The sequence below is a fragment of the Rhinatrema bivittatum genome, chromosome 2, assembly GCF_901001135.1.
Source record: "Rhinatrema bivittatum chromosome 2, aRhiBiv1.1, whole genome shotgun sequence".
NCBI lineage: Eukaryota > Metazoa > Chordata > Amphibia > Gymnophiona > Rhinatrematidae > Rhinatrema > Rhinatrema bivittatum.
This window is the reverse complement of record NC_042616.1, coordinates 55788092-55810413: the sequence shown is the minus strand read 5'-3', so window position 1 is coordinate 55810413 and position 22322 is coordinate 55788092. Positions and strand designations below refer to the sequence as shown.

Here is a 22322-nt window from a genome sequence, read left to right as displayed (position 1 = left end):
TTTTACTGATATGCAGAGTTTTAAAAAGGTTCTTAAAACATTTTTGTTTCAGCAGACTTTCCCATCGGTGCCCTGAGAGTTTTTATAGTTAACATCATTCTCTAGAGAATACAGTTCTTGCAGTTTATGAATCATCATAATTGTTATATTATTATAAATGTCTTACTTCTGTTCATTTTGTAAACATAATCCTGGGCATTTCCTCAACGTGTAACTGAATAGTTTGCACACAATTTGAAAAGGAGAGGTCTTAAGGTGAAAACTTACTCCTTGTATGTGGAAGAGTACAATCCGAGGGGAAGTTCCAGAGAAAATTCCTCTTTAGATCAAATCTCTTCTAACTCAGAGGCACTCCTTTGCTTGCTCAGAACCTTTACACAGAGAGGAAGTAACTATTGAAGATGCATTGATCCTAGGAGTCGGCTGCCTATAGGCACCAATGGATGACTCTCAAGGCATCAGTTCTCAGCATCAATGAACGTCTAAATCAAATGGTCTCTCATAGAAAAGCCTATGGCTTAGTGCCATCATTAAGCCTTGAAGCTCAATGGGGAGCCCGAGCACTTAGTAGCACAGGGGAGGCAGCAGTAGTAAGGTCATTTGATGCTCCAAGTGATGTTGACTCAGTTGATGCTTGCTATTAAAAAGATTTCAGGTGTTGAGAAACTGCCTTCTCTACTTGCCTCTGCAGCTTCTCCTCAAAGATTGCTGATCCCAAGACTCAATGGGACTCAGCAAGAGAAATGGCTTCCTTTAGATTGTCTGGAAGTATCCTGTAAGCTCAAAACTGGACTTCTTGAGATTGGTACAAAGAGTATGTTGGATGGGAGGTCTAGCTTCAGACATGGCAGTGCAATCTCCAGTATCACCCAAGTTCTTGAAGCTGCAGGTCGAAGGACAATGGTACTGACAAATCTTCTCCTTCCATGGGTCTTTGGCACCATTTCTCCTCAGCTCTGTGCTTTAGGCACTACGAGCCTATTTCCTGGCATAAATTGGGAGAACAAGATCTGTTTCAGTCTCTGGTCTGATCCACAGGCTTTGGTGCCAAAATCTTCTAAGGCAGTTCAAAGCCTCCTGTGGTCAGCCCAGCTCCACTGCCTTTATGCTTCTTCGGTAGAAGTTCAATGGAGTTTGATTTCATGTCTTTCAGATGAGACTAGTCTTGATGGACTTCAGAGATATCCTGGAGCATATGCTGCAGAGGAACACATCATGATCCAACCTGTCAAACGCTTGTAGCAGGTTTTGTGATAGTGACTGACCACAGTCTGGGCACTTTTTTTTTTTTTATGTATAATCTTTTTTTTATTGGCAAGTCATAACTTACAGTCTGGGCACTTTTTAAAGCTCAGCCCTCCTCAGGAAAAAATGGAGAATACAAAATCAAAAAGAGAAGAAATGTTTTCTCAAAACGACTGGAGAAAAAAGGGGCCACAGACTGCAGGCCTTTCAAAAACCACAAAAGGGAGCCACCAACAGGGATGATGAAAAGAAAACCTCAAGTGTCAAAAACTTATCTGGCAGCTAGAAAATTAAAAAAAAAAAATAAATAAAAATCTAACGGCACCCCTAGCTAAGAGGGGAAACTAGAAAGGGAAAAATCCAACAAAAACTGCCACTCCGGCAGTGAAAACTGAACAAAACTCTGACCATCTGTGCTAATGGAAAAAGACAAGCTGAGTTAAGCTGTATGGCCATGGGAGCTGCCCTGCATATTCAGAAGCTTATTTCAGTCTTTGCTGGGAAACTCTGGAAAGTGTTAAGCGTTAATACTGTTGGATGACTTCACTCACCTAAAGGACTTAAAAATGAACCGCTTGCCTTTAGAGAAGAGAAGAAATGGGAGAATTTGTTCCCTTGTTTGCCAATGTACCCTGCATGCTGTTCAGTTTTAAATGATAATACCTGCTTATCCGCCTCTGGGAAGTAACTGCTGACCAGGAATCCCAGTGGGAACGCTCCAATATCTCATATTCAGCGTGACGGCTAAGGTATCCTTCATCTGAGATGTCCTCTATCTACAGGGGGGAAAAAAAACCCAAACAAACAAACTAGTTAGAGAAGCTTTTGTTCTAACACCATGCAATGTTTATGCCAGGTAAAACTACTAAAGCTAAAAAAAAGATCCAGTTCTTGGTTCTCTCTGCAAATTGTCCTGCCTTCTTGGTGCAAATGAGTATTGTATACAGAGAAAAAACATTAATCTTATGCTTAAATCCCTTGAGTCCAAAAACCGACAAAGCAAGCTCCTTTGCTCTGAAGAGCTAAAAATTAGGTCTAAATTAGACTGACACCAGTTTTCTCCCTGAGAAATTTCCACATCATATTTCCAAAGCAATAAACAAAGGGAAATATAGCAAACAGAATGATGCAAAGTTGCATGCTAAAATTTATAAAAAGCAATATGGGAAGGCTACCGGGCTGCTGGAAGCACTAGGCAGTGCCACGAGTTTGGGGATGGCCGCCCAGTACTTCCACTAACCGCGATCTGCATCGGCCCTCTGCTTCTGCTCCTTCAGATCCTGCTAGCTGGGCCTCCACAGAAAGGATGACTTTAGAGGCAGAGCAGTGGAGGCCTGCAGGAGCAGAAGCAGCAGATGCGTTTGGATCGACAGCAGGTGATTTTGGAAAATATTCGTGAACAAGATATTAGGAAATCATTTGTTAGGGTAGACCAGAAGGCTTGTTCTATGAATGTTGATCTGAGAGGGGATGAAGACTGTATTAACAAGAGAGTTAAATGAAAATGGGGAAATAGTTCAAACTGGTCAGAATAAACTGAGAATCTTTTTTTCTACATGACAAAGTTTGAAATAATGAACATTTTAAAAGAAATGAAAACAGGGTTATTTTAAATCAGATCCGCTGCCATCAAAATTCATAGTGGCAGAGCGACAATTCTTTGCACTGCTTTTTAAATGTATGGTTAACTCTTCAACGGAGCAGGACTTGTGTCTCCTGTATTTAAGCATGCTGTCATTCATTCAGTTTTGAAGAAAGCTAATCTGGATCCTATATTATCATCATCAAATTATTGTCCTGTCTCTAATTTATCATTTATAGGCAAAGCAGAGGAGAAGGCAGTTTATGCCCAGTTGCTAGTGCATTTTGAGAATGTGGAGGCATTTTATTTATTACAATGGGCATGGGCTGGAATCAATGCTGGTCTGAACAAAAAATTGACTCAAATGTCTGAAGACAGTGCAGAGGACTCCCTTATTGGAGCTTTATTTTATTTTTTTAATTTATATTACGCTATTTCTCAACAACCATTGTCCAACGTGAATTACATTAAAAATTAACGTAACAATATATTGCCACACAATCATAAAAGAAAAATATAGACTTTGTCTTCGGCTTTCTATAAAACAGACCACCAGTAGTAGTTAAGACTTAAAACATTTGGAGTGGAGGGGGTTGTTTGGGAATGGTTCAAATCATATTTGGCAACAAGACGACAATCAGTATGTTGGGGAACTAAGAACAGATCTTACAGAAGTAGAATGGGAGGTACCACAAGGGTCAGGACTCTCATCTCTTATTTAACGTTTATGTGAACCCTCTCATTTCAAATCATAGGGTAATTAGGAATAGACTGTCATCAATATACAGACTATGTACAAGTGCGAGTTACAATTGAGGAGAAGCAGCAGATGATAGTGGCTAATTTGAACAAATGTTTGGCAGCAATAACATCTTTGTTAAACATCTTTGATTTGGATTTGTCAGTGCGAGATCATATTACATACCACTAAACCAATTTATCATCTCATTTTCATTTGACTCATTGGATTTGTACTTTTTAAAAAAATGCAAGATTTGGCAATTATTATTCATTCTCTGTAACAAGTAGGCTGGATTACTGTAATCTAGTATATCAAGGGTTACCTAAAAAGGTCTTTAAATGGTTGCAGCTCTTGCAAAACACCACTGCAAGATTGTTAACATAAGAACTTGCCATGCTGGGTCAGACCAAGGGTCCATCAAGCCCAGCATCCTGTTTCCAACAGAGGCCAAACCAGGCCATAAGAACCTGGCAAGTACCCAAAAACTAAGTCTATTCCATGTTACCATTGCTAATGGCAGTGGCTATTCTCTAAGTGAACTAATAGCAGGTAATGGACTTCTTCTCCAAGAACTTATCCAAACCTTTTTTGAACCCAGCTATACTAACTGCACTAACCACATCCTCTGGCAACAAATTCCAGAGCTTTATTGTGTGTTGAGTGAAAAAGAATTTTCTCCAATTAGTCTTAAATGTGCTACTTGCTAACTTTATGGAGTGCCCCCTAGTCCTTCTATTATTCGAAAGTGTAAATAACCGATTTACATCTACTTGTTCAATGCCTCTCATGATTTTAAACACCTCTATCATATCCCCCCTCAGCCGTCTCTTCTCCAAGTTGAACAGCCCTAACCTCTTCAGCCTTTCCTCATAGGGAAGCTGTTCCATTCCCTTTATCATTTTCTTCAACCTTCTCTGTACCTTCTCCATGGACAAACATGCTTTTCCAATGTAGATAATTTATCTGAATTTAATTTTCCACTTTAACTGTAACAAGAAAGATTTATCCTTGGGCATAAAAAGAAAGTTATATACAGCATTCCCCTCACCTCCATGTCCACATGTTCAGAGCTCTCCATTTCTTTGGCATCAACCACTCGCCAGCTGTAAGGGGAAAAACCCAGCAATAATTAGGACAATTCCATATTAACAGATGACATCCAATGTTAAGCATGTTCTACACGCAACTCATCTCTGCCATTGGGGCAAATCAACCTATTTAGGTTATCTTGGGACATGCACTTAAATACACAATTTCACAAGTAGGATCTGTAAATCTCCAGTGAACTAGGAAAGGATGCTGTGCTTCTAAACCAATCCTTTCTGAGAATTCACACTGGATGTATTGATAATTGTTTTTAGAGCTATTTGGAGGGCCAGTCTGATTGTTCAAGGTTAGTTCCATGAGTTCCTCAGACTAGCTAACATTTACTTATTTATTCAATCATATTTATATCATTATTCCAGCATTTGCTTATAGCAGGTTATACCATCACAGTAAAATTAGCAAATTACAACCAACCAACAATAAACATACAGACACCAATAGGATAGGACTGCTGCTGAAACAGCACCTATAGCCCATGTTGTGATAGTAGCTGTCTGTAGGTTGCCCCAGGAACGAGTGGCCTAATGTCTGGAGAGGTGTAACCAAGCTGATGATAGCAAAAGCAGGAGAGTTGAACATCTTCCACCTATGCCAACCAGTATCCTCTTGGGTTGAGCCTTAAGATGCCTGTGGCCAACGAGGCATAAGGAACAGGGGGGTAGCTCCAATACAAGCAAGAAGTTTTAAGCTTCAAACAGAACAAAAAGATGGAGCATATTAGGAATCTAGGAACAGGGAGGCGATCAGACAGAAATGCTGAAGATAGAAACTGGAGACAAGGATTGGGCCAGAGTATGAGGACCAGGAGGTAACATCAAGCTCTGGCAACTGAGGAAAGGCTTGAATATAAATACATGTCTAGGCAGAAAACATGATGACCCCGGGGGGGGGGGGGGGAGGGGCCCAGAGCTGGGAAGACAGATAATCCAAGCAACTCACAGCACCACCTGCTGGTTGGAGGTGGAGTCTGCAACAAATCCACACATTTGACCCCTAGTGACTCAACCTAACTGTAGCAAAGGAACTGGCTCTGAAGGGAGCTTCATGTTGCTCTTTGTCATGGGAAGCTGATGTAGAATATGAGAAAACAAGAAAAATATTTGAGACAGCAAAAAACAGCTCTCCAATGGAAGCCATACAGAAAGAGACAAGAAAAAAAAAAGACTGATGGTGGGATGAAAAGGAGAAAAATTGAAGAGTTATTTTCTTGGTTCAAATATCATATGCTGTCCTACTGAAGTTTCCAACCTGTTATTCTGGACCCTAAATAGCTTTACAGAGGATTTGTAATATGGTTAGAAAATAAAGACCCATTAGAGTAGTGAAGAGTAAAACACTACAATCAGGCTACAGTTGTTTAAGTCTTCTAAATAAAGATGAGTGCCAACTCCAGCTACAGTATCTCAAAATCTGAGTTTTCACTAAAAATCTATACCATTAAAAAAAGCAGTTGATGCAATTTTATTTTGCATCTTAGAATACTGCTATAGAATTTTAGTGGATCCTGAAGCAATAAAGGTTGGAAGTTGATGTTCTATTACTTCAAAGGCAAGAAGTGAACATTATCAGGATGTCATGCTCTTTTTGTGGGCCTGATGCAGATCAGCACTGGAACAGAGAGCACATCTCTGGATATTAAGATTTTCTTTCATGTTGAGAGAGAATTCCTCTTAAAGGAGGTAGTGACCCCCATGTTCTTTTTGGTTTTCTATTAAATTTTATTTTGTTGTTGAATCACAAAAAAATCAATAGAGATTTGTCAAAAAAAAAAAAGGAGGTGGTAGCGACCAATTTAAAATGGCTCACCCCATTTAAGCTTATATAGCATGTAAAAACCAGATAACCATAACTAAATTAACTTACCTGAGCCCATGGCAAGGTCATTTAACATGAACATGGTCAATGCCTTAGTAGTGTGTGACTTTCTTAATGTAATTATAAAACCCTGTGTGTTCAATATGCTAAAAAGTTAATGTCTCAGACTGTATGAGCACAGTAATGCCATTAGAATTTGCCTCCATTTAGATGATAGCTTTTCATGTTTGGTGCTAGTCTATAATTACGTTTAGAGAGAGGCAGGTTATAAAGCTATAAACATTTACTTCCAGACAAGATGGTACCATGTCTCATTTTCCATAAGGTGTTCTAATTATTTTTCTATGAATTTTCTCCCATGTTAAATCCACAAAAATCTGTTTGACAGTGGTGAGGCATATACCATCTAGCTGTGTATGAGAAGATTTTTATAAAATGTTTGCTGGCCCTGCCTCCCAGACCTGCGGTAATCTTAATCCTTAATTTCTGCCTACTGCATCTGCAATATTTCTGGGCCTTTCCCCACATCCCTGGCATTCAGCTACAAGATGTCACATTCCATAACACAGGAGAAGGGAGATGAATACAATTTGCATTTATTGATTAGGGTAGTGTAGTACTGATCTGCAAGTTGTGATGGCCTAAAAGTGCGTTGGACTGATTAATTTATTGTATATTTGCCTTTGTGTATATGTATATGCATATATATATATATATATTTTGCATTATTTTGTTTTTATTATGTATGTGCTTCTATAATTCATGTTGAAAACTGTGGCACATAAAATGGTTTAAAATTGCTGGCCATATCAAAACATTTTATTTATCAAAGCCTTTATATGGTGCTCTACCCCAGAGCACCTCACAATCAGGCTGATACGGTACAGTGCGCTCCGGCAGAGCGCACTGTTAACCCGCGTTTGGACGTGCGTTTTCGATACGCTAGCTTTACCCCTTATGCATGTTGATGGCCCTATTAGTTATTTCCGCGCGATTCAGTAAGTAAAATGTGCAGCCAAGCCGCACATTTTACTTTCAGAAATTAGCGCCTACCCAAAGGTGGGCGTTAATTTCTGCCGGCGCCGGGGACGTGCACAGAAAAGCAGTAAAAATTGCTTTTCTGTACACCCTCCGACTTAAAATAATGGCGATATTAAGTCGGAGGTCCCAAAAGTAAAAAATAATTTAAAAAAAATGTTAAATCAGCCCGCAGCTCGCGGGTTGATAACTTGACACTCAATTTTGCCGGCGTTCGGTTTCCGAACCCGTGGCTGTCAGCGGGTTTGAGAACAGACGCCGGCAAAATTGAGCGTCGGCTGTCAAACTCGCTGACAGCCGCCGCTCTTTTTACCACGGGCCCTTATTTGAATACTAAATCGAACGCACAGGAGAGCGGGCGCTCTCCCGCAACTTTTACTGTATCGGCCTGAATGAGAGAAAAACAAGCAGTACATAACTAAGCAAGGACAAAAAAAGACGGAAAAGGGGCCGGTCTGGTGGCTTAGTGGCAGTGCCACATACTGTAATGCAAAGGACCTGGATTTAATTTTTGGGTCTGGTCTTTTGCTACTGGGATAGTTGGGGTTGCTGCAGGGCCTGATTCTTCCATTACGCAAATAGGGCTAGGCTAGTGTTTCTCAAACTGGTTGTGGAATAACCCCTAGCCAGTCTGGTTTCCAGGATATACAATGCATATAAATTGCTCTTGTGCATAGTCTTATGGATATCCTGAAAAACAGATTGGGCAGGGGGTAACTCTACGACTGGTCTGAGGAACACCGGGGTAGGCCAGCACCTGGGGTGAAAGAGCAACTATTACCTCTGGTAGCAGAATACAGCTAATTTTGCTTGCTGCTCTCCCTATCCTCTCAGACAGGGAGCAGAAGGGGAGGGGGGGAGAGACAGACAGAGGATGGAATGCAGAGAGGAAACAAAGAAGAGCTACTCTGTTCCCTAATCCTGCCCTTCCCCCTCCTGTTGTTACCCAACCCCACTTACCCCTCTGTCTGCAGGAAACAGGAAGGGAGAGCATGTTGCAGCAACTGACAGCAGAGCAAAGAAGAGTTCAGGCTGTATCTGCATATTTCTGTTTCTAGTTTGTGGTCTCTTATTCTGCATTATTTAGTGAGGCTGTGCATTCTGCTTGTGTGATGAGAGGAGATATCCAGCTAGTGTGCAGTTTATTTGTAAGGATTAATAGCAATCCATCTTATTCTGTTTTCCTAATAGATGTATTGGTGTTCTAAAGCCTAGCTGAATATTCGTTGTGTTGCTTTTTTAACGGTAAAGGTGCTGCTGTTTTAATTCTGTGAATTCTTTGCCTGATAATGGAGGAAGACTGTGTCACTGACACCAAGGTGACAACAGAATTCTAATTTTTTTTGTATGCTGAGTAGTAAGGGAAAAAACATCCTAGTTCAGGCCAATTAGTTATTTCAGAGATGACATTTAGGAAAATCAGTATGGATTTCTTTTAATTTATACATTTATATATCTCGATTATATTTTTGGCTACCTATCCCAAAAATCACACTTGGGACTTTCAGACAGACATGATTTCTGAAACATTTCATTTATACAATGCTGAGAAAATATTTGTGAATCCCAAGTATAATAATGAGAATTGCAAGTTTTTACCATGATACTCGTTTAATTGAAACCCGTCTTTTCTTATGCAATAAAAAGGATACTTGCCAGGTTCTTGTGGCCTGGTTTGGCCTCTGTTGGAAACAGGATGCTGGGCTTGATGGACCCTTGGTCTGACCCAGCATGGCATTTTCTTATGTTCTTATGTTCTTAAATTAAACAATGCCGTATTTACTGACATGCAGTGTATAAAGTAGGAACAAAAAAGGTCCAGGAATGCCCATGCTCCACCCCCTGTATATGTAATTTATTTTGTGCGCATACCGGGAGATATGTGCGTACTCGGGTGCCTTTTAAAATCCACGCGGCACGCGCCGGCTGGCCACACTCAGGTTTTATCTCCCGGTTTTGGCGTGCCAGGCTTTTAAAATTCACCCCTGAGCTTTGGAGTATCTCTTACATCTTCTTCAGTAAAGACTAAAGCAAAGATTTCACTTGGTCTCTCTGCTGTGGCTTTGTCCTCCCATAGTGTCCCCATTTACCACTTGATTATTTAATGATCCCTCACAGGCTTTTTGCTCCAAATGTACCTTAAAGTTTTATTACAAGTTTCTGCTTCCATGGTAAGCTTCTTTTTAAATTCTCTCTGCCTCCCTTATCAGTGCTTTGCATCTAATTTGCCAGTGCTTATGCTGTTTCCTGTTTTCTCCATTCGGATCCCGTGTCCATTTTTTGAAAGATGGGGCTTTTGGCTATAATAGCCTCTCATGCCTCACCTTTTAACCATGACAGCAGTCATTTGGCCTTCTTTCCACCTTTTTTTAGTGTGTGGAATACATCTGGTCTGGGTTTCCAAGATTGCATTTTTAAATATCCATGCCTGATGTAAACTTTAACCTTTGCAGTTGCTTTCAGTTTTTTTCTTAACTATTTTCCTCATTTTATCATAGTCTCCCTTTTGAAAGTTAAATGCTATCACAGTAGCTTTTCCTTAGTGTCCTCCCCCCTCCCCAGTTAAGTCAAATTTGATCATATTATGATCACAATTTCCAAATGGCTCCAACACCAAATGGCTCACACTAAATCCTGTGTTCCACTACAAACTCTGTCTAAAATAGCTCCCCCTCTTGATGATTCTTATTCCAACAGCCCCATGAAGCAGTCATTTATTTCATCTAGGAACTTTACCTCTCTAGCATGTCCTTATGTGACATTTACCCAGTCAAAACTAGGGTAATCAAAATCACCCATTATTACCATGTTACTAATTTTGTTAGCTTCCTTAATTTCCATTAGCATTTCATTGTCTGTTCATTCTGGGCAGGTGGGTGGCACTATACCCCCACTGCTTTTATATTCCTATTCTCACACAGAATATCTATCCATAAAGATTCTACAGTGCATTCTGCTTCTTGCAGAATTTGTATTCTGTTTGACAAAATGCCCTCTAACATACAGCACTACCCCTCCACCAATTTGATCCATTTTAGCATTTACTCTGGTTATCCTCTTTCCACCAAGTCTCTGAGATGCCAATTATATCTACCACTGGTGTGCAATGATATTTATAGCAGGGGATTCAGTCTCACTCCCTCAGTCCCCTTTCCCTTCCCATATGCACTGCCCATCTGCCCTGCCTCCTCCCTGGTCTACAGCAGTCTCACTCACTCAATTCCTCTCCCCTATATTCAAAGAATACATGGAATCCACATGGCATTAGGCCTGTTGTAACATGTAGTAGGTGTGAGTTTGGCCCTCAGAAAGCCATGAATAAACAATTACAATATAGTAAACCTCCCATACCAAAAACAACTCTAAATGTCAGCACTCAAACCACAACCTTACCTACGAAACGGCAACACTGTAAATATTACATCAGGCTCTAAAACACCAATATACTTCCTATTTAGAAAACAAGCCAGGCTGCCTAAAATACATATAAAATAAAAAAATTCATGTACCTAAAAATACTGTAACAAAAGCTTTTAAAACTACCTATCTCCATTCTTCAGATGTCAGATCAGAGACATTCACATCTAAAGAAGGGTCCTATATTGTCTCTAACTCACATACAGTATTTCTGGATAATACTTACAAAGCTCCAATAAAAGCTATCACAGCCTGCCAAGAATACAGTTTACCTTCAAGAGACAAATCTCATCTCAACAAGACTAACTCCCAGGACTCAACACAAACAACCCTACCCAGGAAAGAGCAGCATTGCAAATATTACATCAGGCCCTAGAAAACGAATACACCTCCTATGGAAAACAGAAGACGAACTGCTATAGAGCCCTAGAATCTGTAAACTCGCAGAATCCCTCACCTCAATCACACAGAGTCCTGGAGTGCCCTTACCAAAGGCAAAATAAGAGACCAACATTTTTCACTAAAATTTTCATATATATATATATATAAAAGAAAAGATTGGAACCTCTTGGAGCAAGTGATGGTGGTCAGGGCATGGTGCAAGAGTAAAATTATATCTTGGTTTGTCCGTTTGATGCCTTATACTTTTTAAAAGTAATACAGTTTCTCCGTGTATGGCACGTTTGATTACGAATGAAATAGTGTATTTGTAGATAACCAATATTAATTTTTTCCTTCTACTTCTTTGTTGAGAGCAGCAGAGCTGCCAGGACACCCTTATCTACTTTAAGTTTAGTTAGCTCCTCACGAACACACTGTTCTGAAAACAGATTGAGGTTTACCTCACTTCAATCTTATTTGGGTTCATTTTATGTGATTCTGCTCCAGGCCCTTCTATAGTGAACACGGAACAGAAATATTTGTTAAGCAATTTTGCTTTTTCCTCATCAAGCTTCCCCTTCACCTCTGAGACTCACAATGCCACTTTTCAACTTGCTTCTATCATTAACATATTTAAAAAAAAAATAAATAAATCTTGTCCTCCCATTTTACGGTATTTGCTATTTTTTCTTCCATTTTCATTTTTGTATTCCTGACTACCTTCCCAACTTCTCTTAATCTTTCCAGATATTCTTGGATATCTTCTGTGATCTCTTGTAGTTTATGAACACTGACTTTTTCACCCTTACCTTTTCAGCTATTTCTTTAGAAAACCAAAGCAGCCTTTTTTCCTCTTTCCTAACTACCAGGCAGATACAGTAAAAGTCGCGGGAGAGCGGTCGAGCGCCCGCTCACCCGGCGCACGCACAGGCCACTCTCCTGTGCGCGTGATTTAGTATTCAAATGAGGGCCCGTGGTAAAAAAAGGCGCTAGGGACACTAGCGTGTCCCTAGCGCCATTTTTTTTGACAGGAGCGGCGGCTGTCAGCGAGTTTGACAGCCGACGCTCAATTTTTCCGGCGTCGGTTCTCAAACCCGCTGACAGCCACAGGTTCGGAAATCGGATGCTGGCAAAATTGAGCGTCTGGGTTTTCAACCCGCGAGCTGATTTTAAATTTTTTTTTAAAAATTTTAAATTATTTTTAACTTTTGGGACCTCAGACTTAATATCACCATGATATTAAGTCGGAGGGTATAGAGAAAAGCAGTTTTTACTGCTTTTCTGTGCACTTTCCCGGTGCTGGCAGAAACTAGCGCCTACCTTTGGGTAGGCGCTAATTTCTGAAAGTAAAATGTGCGGCTTGGCTGCACATTTTACTTACTGAATCGCGCTGGAATGACTAATAGGGCCATCAACATGCATTTACATGTTGCAGGCGCTATTAGTTTTGGGAGGGGGGGTTGGCCGAGCGTTTTCGACGTGCTATTACCCATTACTGAAAGTGGTAAAGCTAGCGCGTCGAAAATGCGCGTCCAAACGCGGGCTAACAGTGCTCTCTGCCAGAGCTGATTCCATGTCTGAGCCAAAGGAAGATCTCATTTTAATTTCCTTGCATAAAGCCTCATGTTTCTTCCCTTTTATGGAGGCCATTCAAGAATTAATTGATCTTGAATGGGGCACCTGAGAAGCTAATTTTAAAGGGGGGGTGAGTCTTGGAAGGACTGTACTCCCTGGATCCAGATGCGAGAGAGCAATTGCGTTTTCTGAAGGTGGATTTGCTTGAGTGTGCTGTTACCAGTCGGACAACTATTCTCATGGAAGGGGGAGCAGCCTTGAAGGGATGCATAGGATAGAAGAATAGAGGCTATCCTTAAGCAAGCCGTTGAGGCAATTTCAATGAATTTTCAGATAGCTTCCTGTTGTTCCCTGGTGGCCTGCTGTTGTTTACTGCTTTCTCAGGAGATCAATGAATCCTTTTTGGTAATTTTGCGCTGCATAGAAATATATACAAGTGGTCTAGGCAATTTACAGCAGTAACAAGCATAAAAGAAATTCAAATACAAAAACAGTAAAAACAAAATATAATGTAAAATAAAAATAAAATACAATAAAAATGCACTTCAAACTGAAATGTAATTAAAAATAAGCAAGCCTAAACAGGAAAGGTTTTAGAAGAACTCTAATATCTTTTAATGAGTTGGACTGCCACAATTCAATAGGGAGGGAGTTCCAAACATAGAAATGACGGCAGAATAGGATCAAATGATCCACCCAGTCTACCCAGTAAGCTTAATCCAGTATCTGCTGCACTGTGCAGGTTACCTTCATGCTTATCAGTTTCCAAGACCATAAAAGTCAGGGCCCTTGGATGCTGTTTGAATCCAGTTTCCCTTAACCATTGCCGTGAAAGCAGAGAGCAATGTTTGAGTTGCATCAAAAGTATCAGGCTTAAGTGATTAAGGGAAGTAAGTGCTGCATCAGCAAGTTACCCCTGTGTTTATTTGTTCCCCAAACCATAAGTAGGGGCCTTCATTGGTTGCTGTCTGAATCCAATTCCCCTTTTCTCACTGCCATTGAAGCAGAGAGCAATGATGGAGTTGCATTAACAGTATCAAGGCTTATTTGTTAAGGATGGCAACTGACACACCAACAAGTTACCCCAGTTACCCCCAGTTACTTTTTCCTTTATTTCCAGCCTTTAGGGATCCCACAGTGTTTATCCCATGCCCCTTTGAATTCCTTCACTGTTTGTCTTCACTACCTCTTCCGGAAGGGCATTCCAGGCTGCGACTTGGTCCACACCTTGGCCCAAGGGGTGGCTTCGGTAATAGCAGCTAGGTGTCAGCTATGGCTGAGAAATTGGTCGGCTGATACAACCTCGAAGTCTAAACTTACAAAGTTTCCTTTTAAAGGCTCGCTCTTGTTTGGGAGTGAGCTGGAGAAAATGGCCACAGCGCCAAGATCCTTCAGCACAAGAAGTCATACCTAGGGGGTTAAGACTTTTTCAACCCTACAGAGGAGTGGCCTTTCAGATAACCTTTGGGTAGATCTCAGTTCTTTTGTCCCAGGCAGTCCAGACAGGGCACAGCTCAGGTAGTGGAGCACCCCGAGCCTCCCAATAAAGGTGTGCCGACCCACCTCCGAGATAGGTCACCTCTCTATTTTATTGGAGGTGAATCGAAGTCACATCAGACAGTGGGTTCCGGAAGTGATAAGGGATGGCTATACACTGGAGTTTCACAGAGCTCCTTGGGATGTAGTCATGGTGTCTCCCTGCAGCACTCCGCAGAAGAGGCAGGCAGTGGAGTGTACGTGTTTCGTTGTGCCCAAGAAAGCAGAGTTGCATACCTGTAACAGGTGTTCTCACAGGACAGCAGGATGTTACTCCTCACATATGGGCGACATCACAGGATGGAGCCCAATCACGGAACACTTTTATCAAAGTTTCTAGAACTCTGACTGGCACCTACTGGGCATGCCCAGCATGGCACTAGCCCTGCATCCAGCAGGAGTCCCCCTTCAGTCTCGTGTATAGCAAGAAGTACGTACGAAAAATAAAATAAATCGCAAGTGATCCTAACTTTGTGGGGTGGCAGGCAGGTTTTGTGAGGACTAACATCCTGCTGTCCTGTGAGAACACCTGTTACAGGTAAGCAACTCTGCTTGTCACAGGACAAGCAAGATGGTAGTCCTCACATATGGGTGAGTACCGAGCTGAGGATGTCCGAACATGCACCAAATGTACCCAAAGACATGCAACAGGCACAACAACAGGGGTGGATTCAGGTAGTAGAGCATCCTGAAAACTCTAAACGGGTCGCTAGTAGGATGTTGGGTAGTTAAGTTGAGAATAAGTTGCGTAGAACAGACTGGCCAAGAATGGAATCTTGCCTGCCAGCCTTATCTAAGCAATAATGGGCTGTGAAGGTATGAAGAGAGCTCCAGGTCGCAGCCTTACAAATATCAATAAGTGGCACCGAACGACGGTGTGCCACTGAGGTTGCCACGGCCCTAACAGAGTATGCTTTCACACGGTCTTGTAGCGGAATGCCTGCTTGCTGGTAGCAAAAAGAGATACAGTCCGCTAACCAGGAGGAAAGGGTCTGGTTTCCCACTGGATTTCCCAATTTGATGTTATCGAAAGAAACAAATAATTGAGTGGACTTCCTGTGGGCTGACATGCGCTCCAGATAAAAGGCAAGGGCACGTTTGCAGACCAGGGAATGTACAGCCTTTTTCGCTAGGTTTGAATGGGGCCTTGGAAAGAAAGTAGGTAAGATAATGGATTGATTAAGATGAAATTCCGACACTACCTTTGGTAAAAACTTAGGGTGTGTATGGAGGACCACTCTGTCATGTAGAGTTTTAGTGTAAGGCGGGTAGGTAACTAATGCCTGTAACTAACTCTGCGAGCGGATGTTATATTGAGAAGAAAAATTACTCTCCAGGTGAGATAGCGGAGATCGCAGGAGTGGAGAGGCTCAAACGGAGGTTTCATGAGCTGCCCTAAGACCACGTTAAGGTCCCAAGCGGGGGCTGGAGGGCGCAATGGAGGTTTCAGATGGAGCAAACCTCTCATGAAGTGTGTGACTAAGGGCTGTGTCGAAATAGACATCTCCTACTCCGTTGGGGAAAGCGGCTACCACACTGACATGCACTCTTATAGAGGAAGTTTTCAGGCCTGATTCTGACAGATGCCAGAGATAGTCTAGAAACTTCGAGTGGAACAAGTGAAGGGGTCTATGGACATGGAGGTGCACCAGACCGTAAACCTTTTCCACTTAGAACAATAAGAGCGTCTCATGGAAGGCTTTGTGAAGTTACCAGGACTCTGGATACAGACTCCGAAATGTTAAGGGGTTGGAGTATTAACCTTTCAACATCCAGGCCATCAGGGATAGGGCCTGGAGGTTGGGATGGCGAAGGCACCCTTCGTTCTGAGTTATCAGAAGCAGATCCTCTCCTAGAGGGATGCGTGGGCGAACTGATAGGTCCCAGAGGATTGGAAACCAGACTTGGCATGGCCAGTGAGGGGCTATCAGAATCATTAAGCCCTTGTCCCTTCATAACTTCACGAGAGTCTTCGATATGAGTGGAAGTGGAGGGTACGCGTAGAGGAGACCGCTGGATCACGAGGGGGAAAAAGCGTCCCTCGGCTGTGAGTGGCGGCTGCGAGTGAGGGAGCAGAAGTTCTCTACTTTGCGGTTGTGGATGGACGCAAAGAAGTCTATTTGTGGATACCCCCAACGTTGGAAGATGGTGTCCGCTACTGTGGGGTTGAGAGACCATTCGTACGGATGGAAGGTTCGACTCAACTTGTCCGCTAGAACATTGTCCACGCCCAAGTAGGTCGCTCTGAGGTACATCGAGTGGGAAAGAGCCCACACCCATATCTGTGCAGCTTCCTGACACAGAAGGTAGGAGCCCGTTCCTCCTTGTTCAGCCTGCACGCACGTAACTGAATTGGCCTGTATGTCATTGGTATCCAAAGTTAAGTGAAAACCTGTCCAAAACCCAGAAAATACAGAATATTTTTAAGGAGATTAAACTTTTAGAAATAAAAGCACATGCAGAGAGAGTGAACAATAGGCTGGGCAGTCAGTGGGAAAACAAAAGTAACACTGAATCATCTGCAAAGTTAAAAATAAGTGCACTCAGCTAGTAAGTGTACACCAAAAAAAGCAGTGGTCAAGAACTGAACTCTACAGAACACTGACAAAGTGGAGATTGAGTAGTAAAGGAATTATTTAAGAAATAACAGCATAAAATAGCTACAGAAAAGAGGAAAAAAAAAAACTGGTAAGGACCACTCCAGAAAAGCCAATGAAAGAAAAAAAATTGGTGGCTCACAGTGCCAAGAACAGCAGATGGATCCAGAACAGATGAGGAATGAGAAATTAGATGCATAAAAAGGACTGAAAAATTACATAAAAAGTAAACAAAACAGCAGATAAAAGAAATGAAAGGGTCTAGAGAGAATGTCCATCTAGGGCTTTTAATTTAAAACAAGACTTGTATTCCATAACTGAGTGGTGAGTCCGTTTAGTGTGGATTACAAAACATAGTTAAAATAACCATATACGGATGATACAAAATTATTCAGAGAAGTTAAATCACAAGCGGACTGTGATACATTACAGGAGGACCTTGCAAGACTGGAAGATTGGGCATCGAAATGACAGATGAAATTTAATGTGGACAAGTGCAAGGTGTTGCATATAGGGAAAAATAACCCTTGCTGTAGTTACACGATGTTAGGTTCCATATTAGGAGCTACCACCCAGGAAAAAGATCTAGGCATCATAGTGGATAATACTTTAAAATCGTCGGCTCAGTGTGCTGCAGCAGTCAAAAAAAGCAAACAGAATGTTAGGAATTATTAGGAAGGGAATGGTTAATAAAACAGAAAATGTCATAATGCATCTATAATCGCTCCATGGTGAGACCGCACCTTGAATACTGTGTACAATTCTGGTCGTCGCATCTCAAAAAGATATAGTTGTGATGGAGAAGGTACAGAGAAGGGCGACCAAAATGATAAAGGGGATGGAACAGCTCCCCTATGAGGAAAGACTAAAGAGGTTAGGACTTTTCAGCTTGGAGAAGAGACGGCTAATGTGGGATATGATAGAGGTCTTTAAGATCATGAGAGGTCTTGAACGAGTAGATGTGACTCGGTTATTTACACTTTTGAATTATAGAAGGACTAGGGGGCATTCCATGAAGTTAGCAAGTAGCACATTTAAGACTAATCGGAGAAAATTCTTTCAGTCAACGCGCAATAAAGATCTGGAATTTGTTGCCAGTGCAGTGCAGCTGGGTTCAAAAAAGGTTTAGATAATTTCTTGGAGGAGAAGTCCATTAACAGCTATTAATCAAGTTTACTTAGGGAATAGCCACTATTAGTTGCATCAGTAGCATGGGATCTTCTTAGTGTTTGGGTAATTGCCAGGTTCTTGTGGCCTGGTTTGGCCTCTGTTGGAAACAGGATGCTGGGCTTGATGGACCCTTGGTCTGACCCATCATGGCAATTTCTTATGTTCTTATTAGATTAGAACAGAAAGACTGTAAGGAAGAAGGCTGATTATTTGGCTTCTATAATTCACTTTGAACACTTGTTCGTAGGTGGATGAAAAACAGAAATAAGATCCAATTAAGATTTCTTCAATATGGAACAAATCATTGCTGAAAAGGTAATTACTGACTTTTTTTTTAACTTGTTCTGAGAAACAAGGGAATGAAAGAACTGGCTCAATTACTTAGCTAGAGGATCACTATATATTTCACTCACGTTTGGCCAGCGTCAAGATTTCTTGACACTGCTACGTCAAGGGATCAGGAATAGTAGGAAAAGATGTGGTGCAGTACCGAAGAATCAGCTATTATTCTAACTGTATGTTTGGTTGTACCCTATCTAGGGTATTTGCAAGTTGGCAAGTCAGAAATCTAAATTAAAAACATAAAAACCACCATATTGGGTCAGATCAAGGGTCTATTAAGCCCAGTATTCTGTTTCCAACAGTGACCAATACAGATCACAAGTACCTGGGAGAAACTCAAATAGTAGACAGATTCCATGCTGCTTAAGCCCATGGATAAGCCATGGCTTTTCCCCAAATCTATTTGGTTAACAGTTTATGGACTGGGGAGAAAGAATTCAGTGCTTACCTGCAAAAAGGAGGTGAAAGAACTGCTTTGCTGTCCGGGGGTAAGGTGTTTGCTTAACCTAGCCCCAACGGTGTTTGCAAAGACCCGCCCTCCCGAGTGACGTCAGCCTGGTAGGAACCTTAAAGCCAGAGCTGTTTTTTCTAATTTGGGAGAAAGAATTCAGTACTTACTTGCAAACAGGAGGCAAAAGAACTGCTTTGCTGCCCGGGGGTAAGGTGTTTGTTTAACCTAGCCCCGACGGTGTTTGCAAAGACCCGCCCTCCCGAGTGATGTCAGCCTGGTAGGAACCTTAAAGCCAGAGCTGTTTTTTTTTTCTAATTTGGGAGAAAGAATTCAGTGCTTACCTGCAAAAAGGAGGCAAAAGAACTGCTTTGCTGTCCGGGGGTAAGGTGTTTGCTTAACCTAGCCCCGACGGTGTTTGCAAAGACCCGCCCTCCCAAGTGACGTCAGCCTGGTAGGAACCTTAAAGCCAGAGCTGTTTTTTTTCTAATTTGGGAGAAAGAATTCAGTGCTTACCTGCAAAAAGGAGGCAAAAGAACTGCTTTGCTGTCCGGGGGTAAGGTGTTTGCTTAACCTAGCCCCAACGGTGTTTGCAAAGACCCACCCTCCCGAGTGACGTCAGCCTGGTAGGAACCTTAAAGCCAGAGCTGTTTTTTTTCTAATTTGGGAGAAAGAATTCAGTGCTTACCTGCAAAAAGGAGGTGAAAGAACTGCTTTGCTGTCCGGGGGTAAGGTGTTTGCTTAACCTAGCCCCAATGGTGTTTGTAAAGATCCGCCCCCATTGCGTGATGTTTACTAAGATTGTATAAGTAACTGATAAGACTGTGGCGCATTGCGTCCGCCGGCGCTCATCTAAGCCGCGCGCGCCCCTTGGGCGCGCGAGACTTAGTTAGCAACTTTGTTTGGACTTTGAGCTGGACTTTTGCTGTAGTTTGCTGCAGGATTTTATTTCTTCCTTAGTATAGTTTTGGTGTATGGTATCACTAGAGTCACTTTCTTCTCATTACGAAGAGTTAGTGGATTAAGGATAGGAGAACTGGTGGGAAAGCAATAGCTTATATTATTGAAATGCCTCATACTAAGCGGAAGGGGCGAGTGAGACTGGATTCCTCTACTCCAGTCTCTAATATCCCAGTCCAACCGAAAATACAAGGCTTTTTCACCCCGGTAGCAGCCTCAACACCGGGAGAATTATCCGCTGAGGGGTTAGGTAAGGAACAGAACCAATCCCTCCTGGATAGTCAAATATCTCTGTCCCCGGGAGCACCGATTGCTCCACCACCTCCCTTTCTCGGAGATCCTCAGGGACTCTCCCAGGCCCTGGGGGAAGGTACCAAGGGGAACCTGGAAGTAGAGGGAGCCTCAGGGGAAAATACGAGAGAGCTTGTGGAGGAGGGTGGAAACGCGACAGTGGAAATCCAAAAGATTTCCCAAGCTTGTCGAGTACGGTCATCAATAACTGGTATAAACATTCCCAAAATAGACAAACCAAACGTTATTACACTAGAATCTATCTGGCAGGCAATAACAACGATGGAGAAATCAATATCCTTGTTAGTTATATCTGTGAATAATTGTCAAGATACTTATTTATTTATTTATTTAAGTTTTTTTATATACCAACATTCAAGACGGTAGTCCCATCATGCTGGTTCACAAGAAACAGGGGTGAAACTCAAATAAACTTTACAATTTGAACAATGGTGCAGAAAAGCAGTTACATGTAACAGGGAATCAATAACTTGGGGTAAGAAGGAAAATGAAGATCAGATATATATATATATATACAAAAACATTATAAGAGGTGGCTATTAATGATTGATAATTTAAGGGAGTTAAGTAATGTTTGAGTTAGGAAAGGCCTGCGTGAACAGCCACGTCTTGAGTCTTTGGCTCTAATAGAACCCAGGATAAATAGACAGGCAGAACAAATTGAAGAGGTTACAAATTGAAGAGGTTTGGCTCTAATACTTTGGCTCTAATAGAACCCAGGATAAATAGACAGGCAGAACAAATTGAAGAGGTTACAAAGAAAATTACATCGATTCAAAATGTACAAACAACAATGATTAAATCAGAGAGTATTTTAAAGAGGAGATTAGAAAACACGGAAAATAAACTACGATATTTAAACTTAAGAGTTATAAATTTCCCTAGTGTAAAATTAATCTCTCCCAAGGAGCAATTTAAAAAATATCTCAAAGAAATATTACTATTGCCTCCTGATAAAATGCCAGTAATCTCAAAAATTTTCTTTTCTTCTATGGGTAAGAGTGGTAGTGAACCTAAGCAAGAATGTATTAATGTTAATTTAGATCAAGATTTAACAGCCTACTTGGAAACGCCATCAGAAGAACAAATTGAACAACGAGGTATACTGTTAGTCTCATTTAATTTTCCATCTGATAGAGACTTGGTTTTGAGAACTTTTATGAAAAATCGTAATAAAATGTATCTCGGCCAAAAGTTTCAAATATATCCAGATATTGTTAAAGACACGCAGATCCGGAGGAAAGCCTTCGTAGAACTAAGTCAGGAAGCCAGAAAGTTAGGTGCACAGGTTAATATTAGATACCCGTGCAAGTGTTTAATGTCATATAAAGGGAAGAGGTTTGTCTATTTTGAACCTGAGTTAATGAAGAATTATTTAGAGAGCTTAAAGAAAGAACTAGTAACTCATGACCAATCAGGTGATTAATACTATGGCTGTAATGTTTCTCCTGATTATGTGTAATGACTGATTAATATGTTATGTTCCATTTTTATTTACTCTGACTTTTCGTATTCTTTATAACTGTTAGGTGTAAGATTATAGTTTGCAACTTGGATGTAAACTTTATTTTGCATTATAAACTTGAAAAATTGATAAATAAAAAATAAAAAAAAAAACCAAAAAAAAAACAGTTTATGGACTTTTCCTTCAGGAACTTGTCCAAACCCAGCTATGTTAACTACCTTTAAAACAATATCCTTTGGCAATGAATGAGTATAATCTGCTTTGAAGTAATAGACTAGACACAAAAGGCAGCATTTCAATTAAATATTTTTTTTCCCGATTTGTTTTAAATGTGCTGCTTAGTAACTTCATGGCATGTCCCTAAGTAAACAACCATTTTGCAATTACCCACTCCACTCATGATTTTGTAAAACTATATTTCATCTCAGCCATCTCATCTCCAAGCAAAAAAGAGGCCTAAACTCTTTAACCTTTCCTCATAGGGGAGCTGTTCCAGTTCCTTTATCATTTTGGTCGCCTCTTTCTATATCTTTCTAGTTCTGCTATACCTTGTTTGAGATGTGGCAAACAGAATTGCACATAGTACTCTA

The 22322-nt window shown here is 41.2% G+C and overlaps 1 protein-coding gene across 4 annotated transcripts in view; it reads right to left on the bottom strand.

Moving 5' to 3' along the window:
* Positions 1-22322, bottom strand: part of LOC115083980 (KAT8 regulatory NSL complex subunit 1-like) — a 354418-nt gene that overhangs the window by 31714 nt on the left and 300382 nt on the right. For 3 of the 4 annotated variants that reach the window (XM_029588184.1, XM_029588186.1, XM_029588183.1), the window contains 2 exons: positions 4618-4672; positions 1909-2021 (listed from right to left, as the gene is read on the bottom strand). In XM_029588184.1, the coding sequence (XP_029444044.1) occupies positions 1909-2021; positions 4618-4672 (168 nt within the window). The remainder of the gene's footprint in view (positions 1-1908; positions 2022-4617; positions 4673-22322) is intronic. The other variant, XM_029588185.1, reaches the window with a different exon arrangement.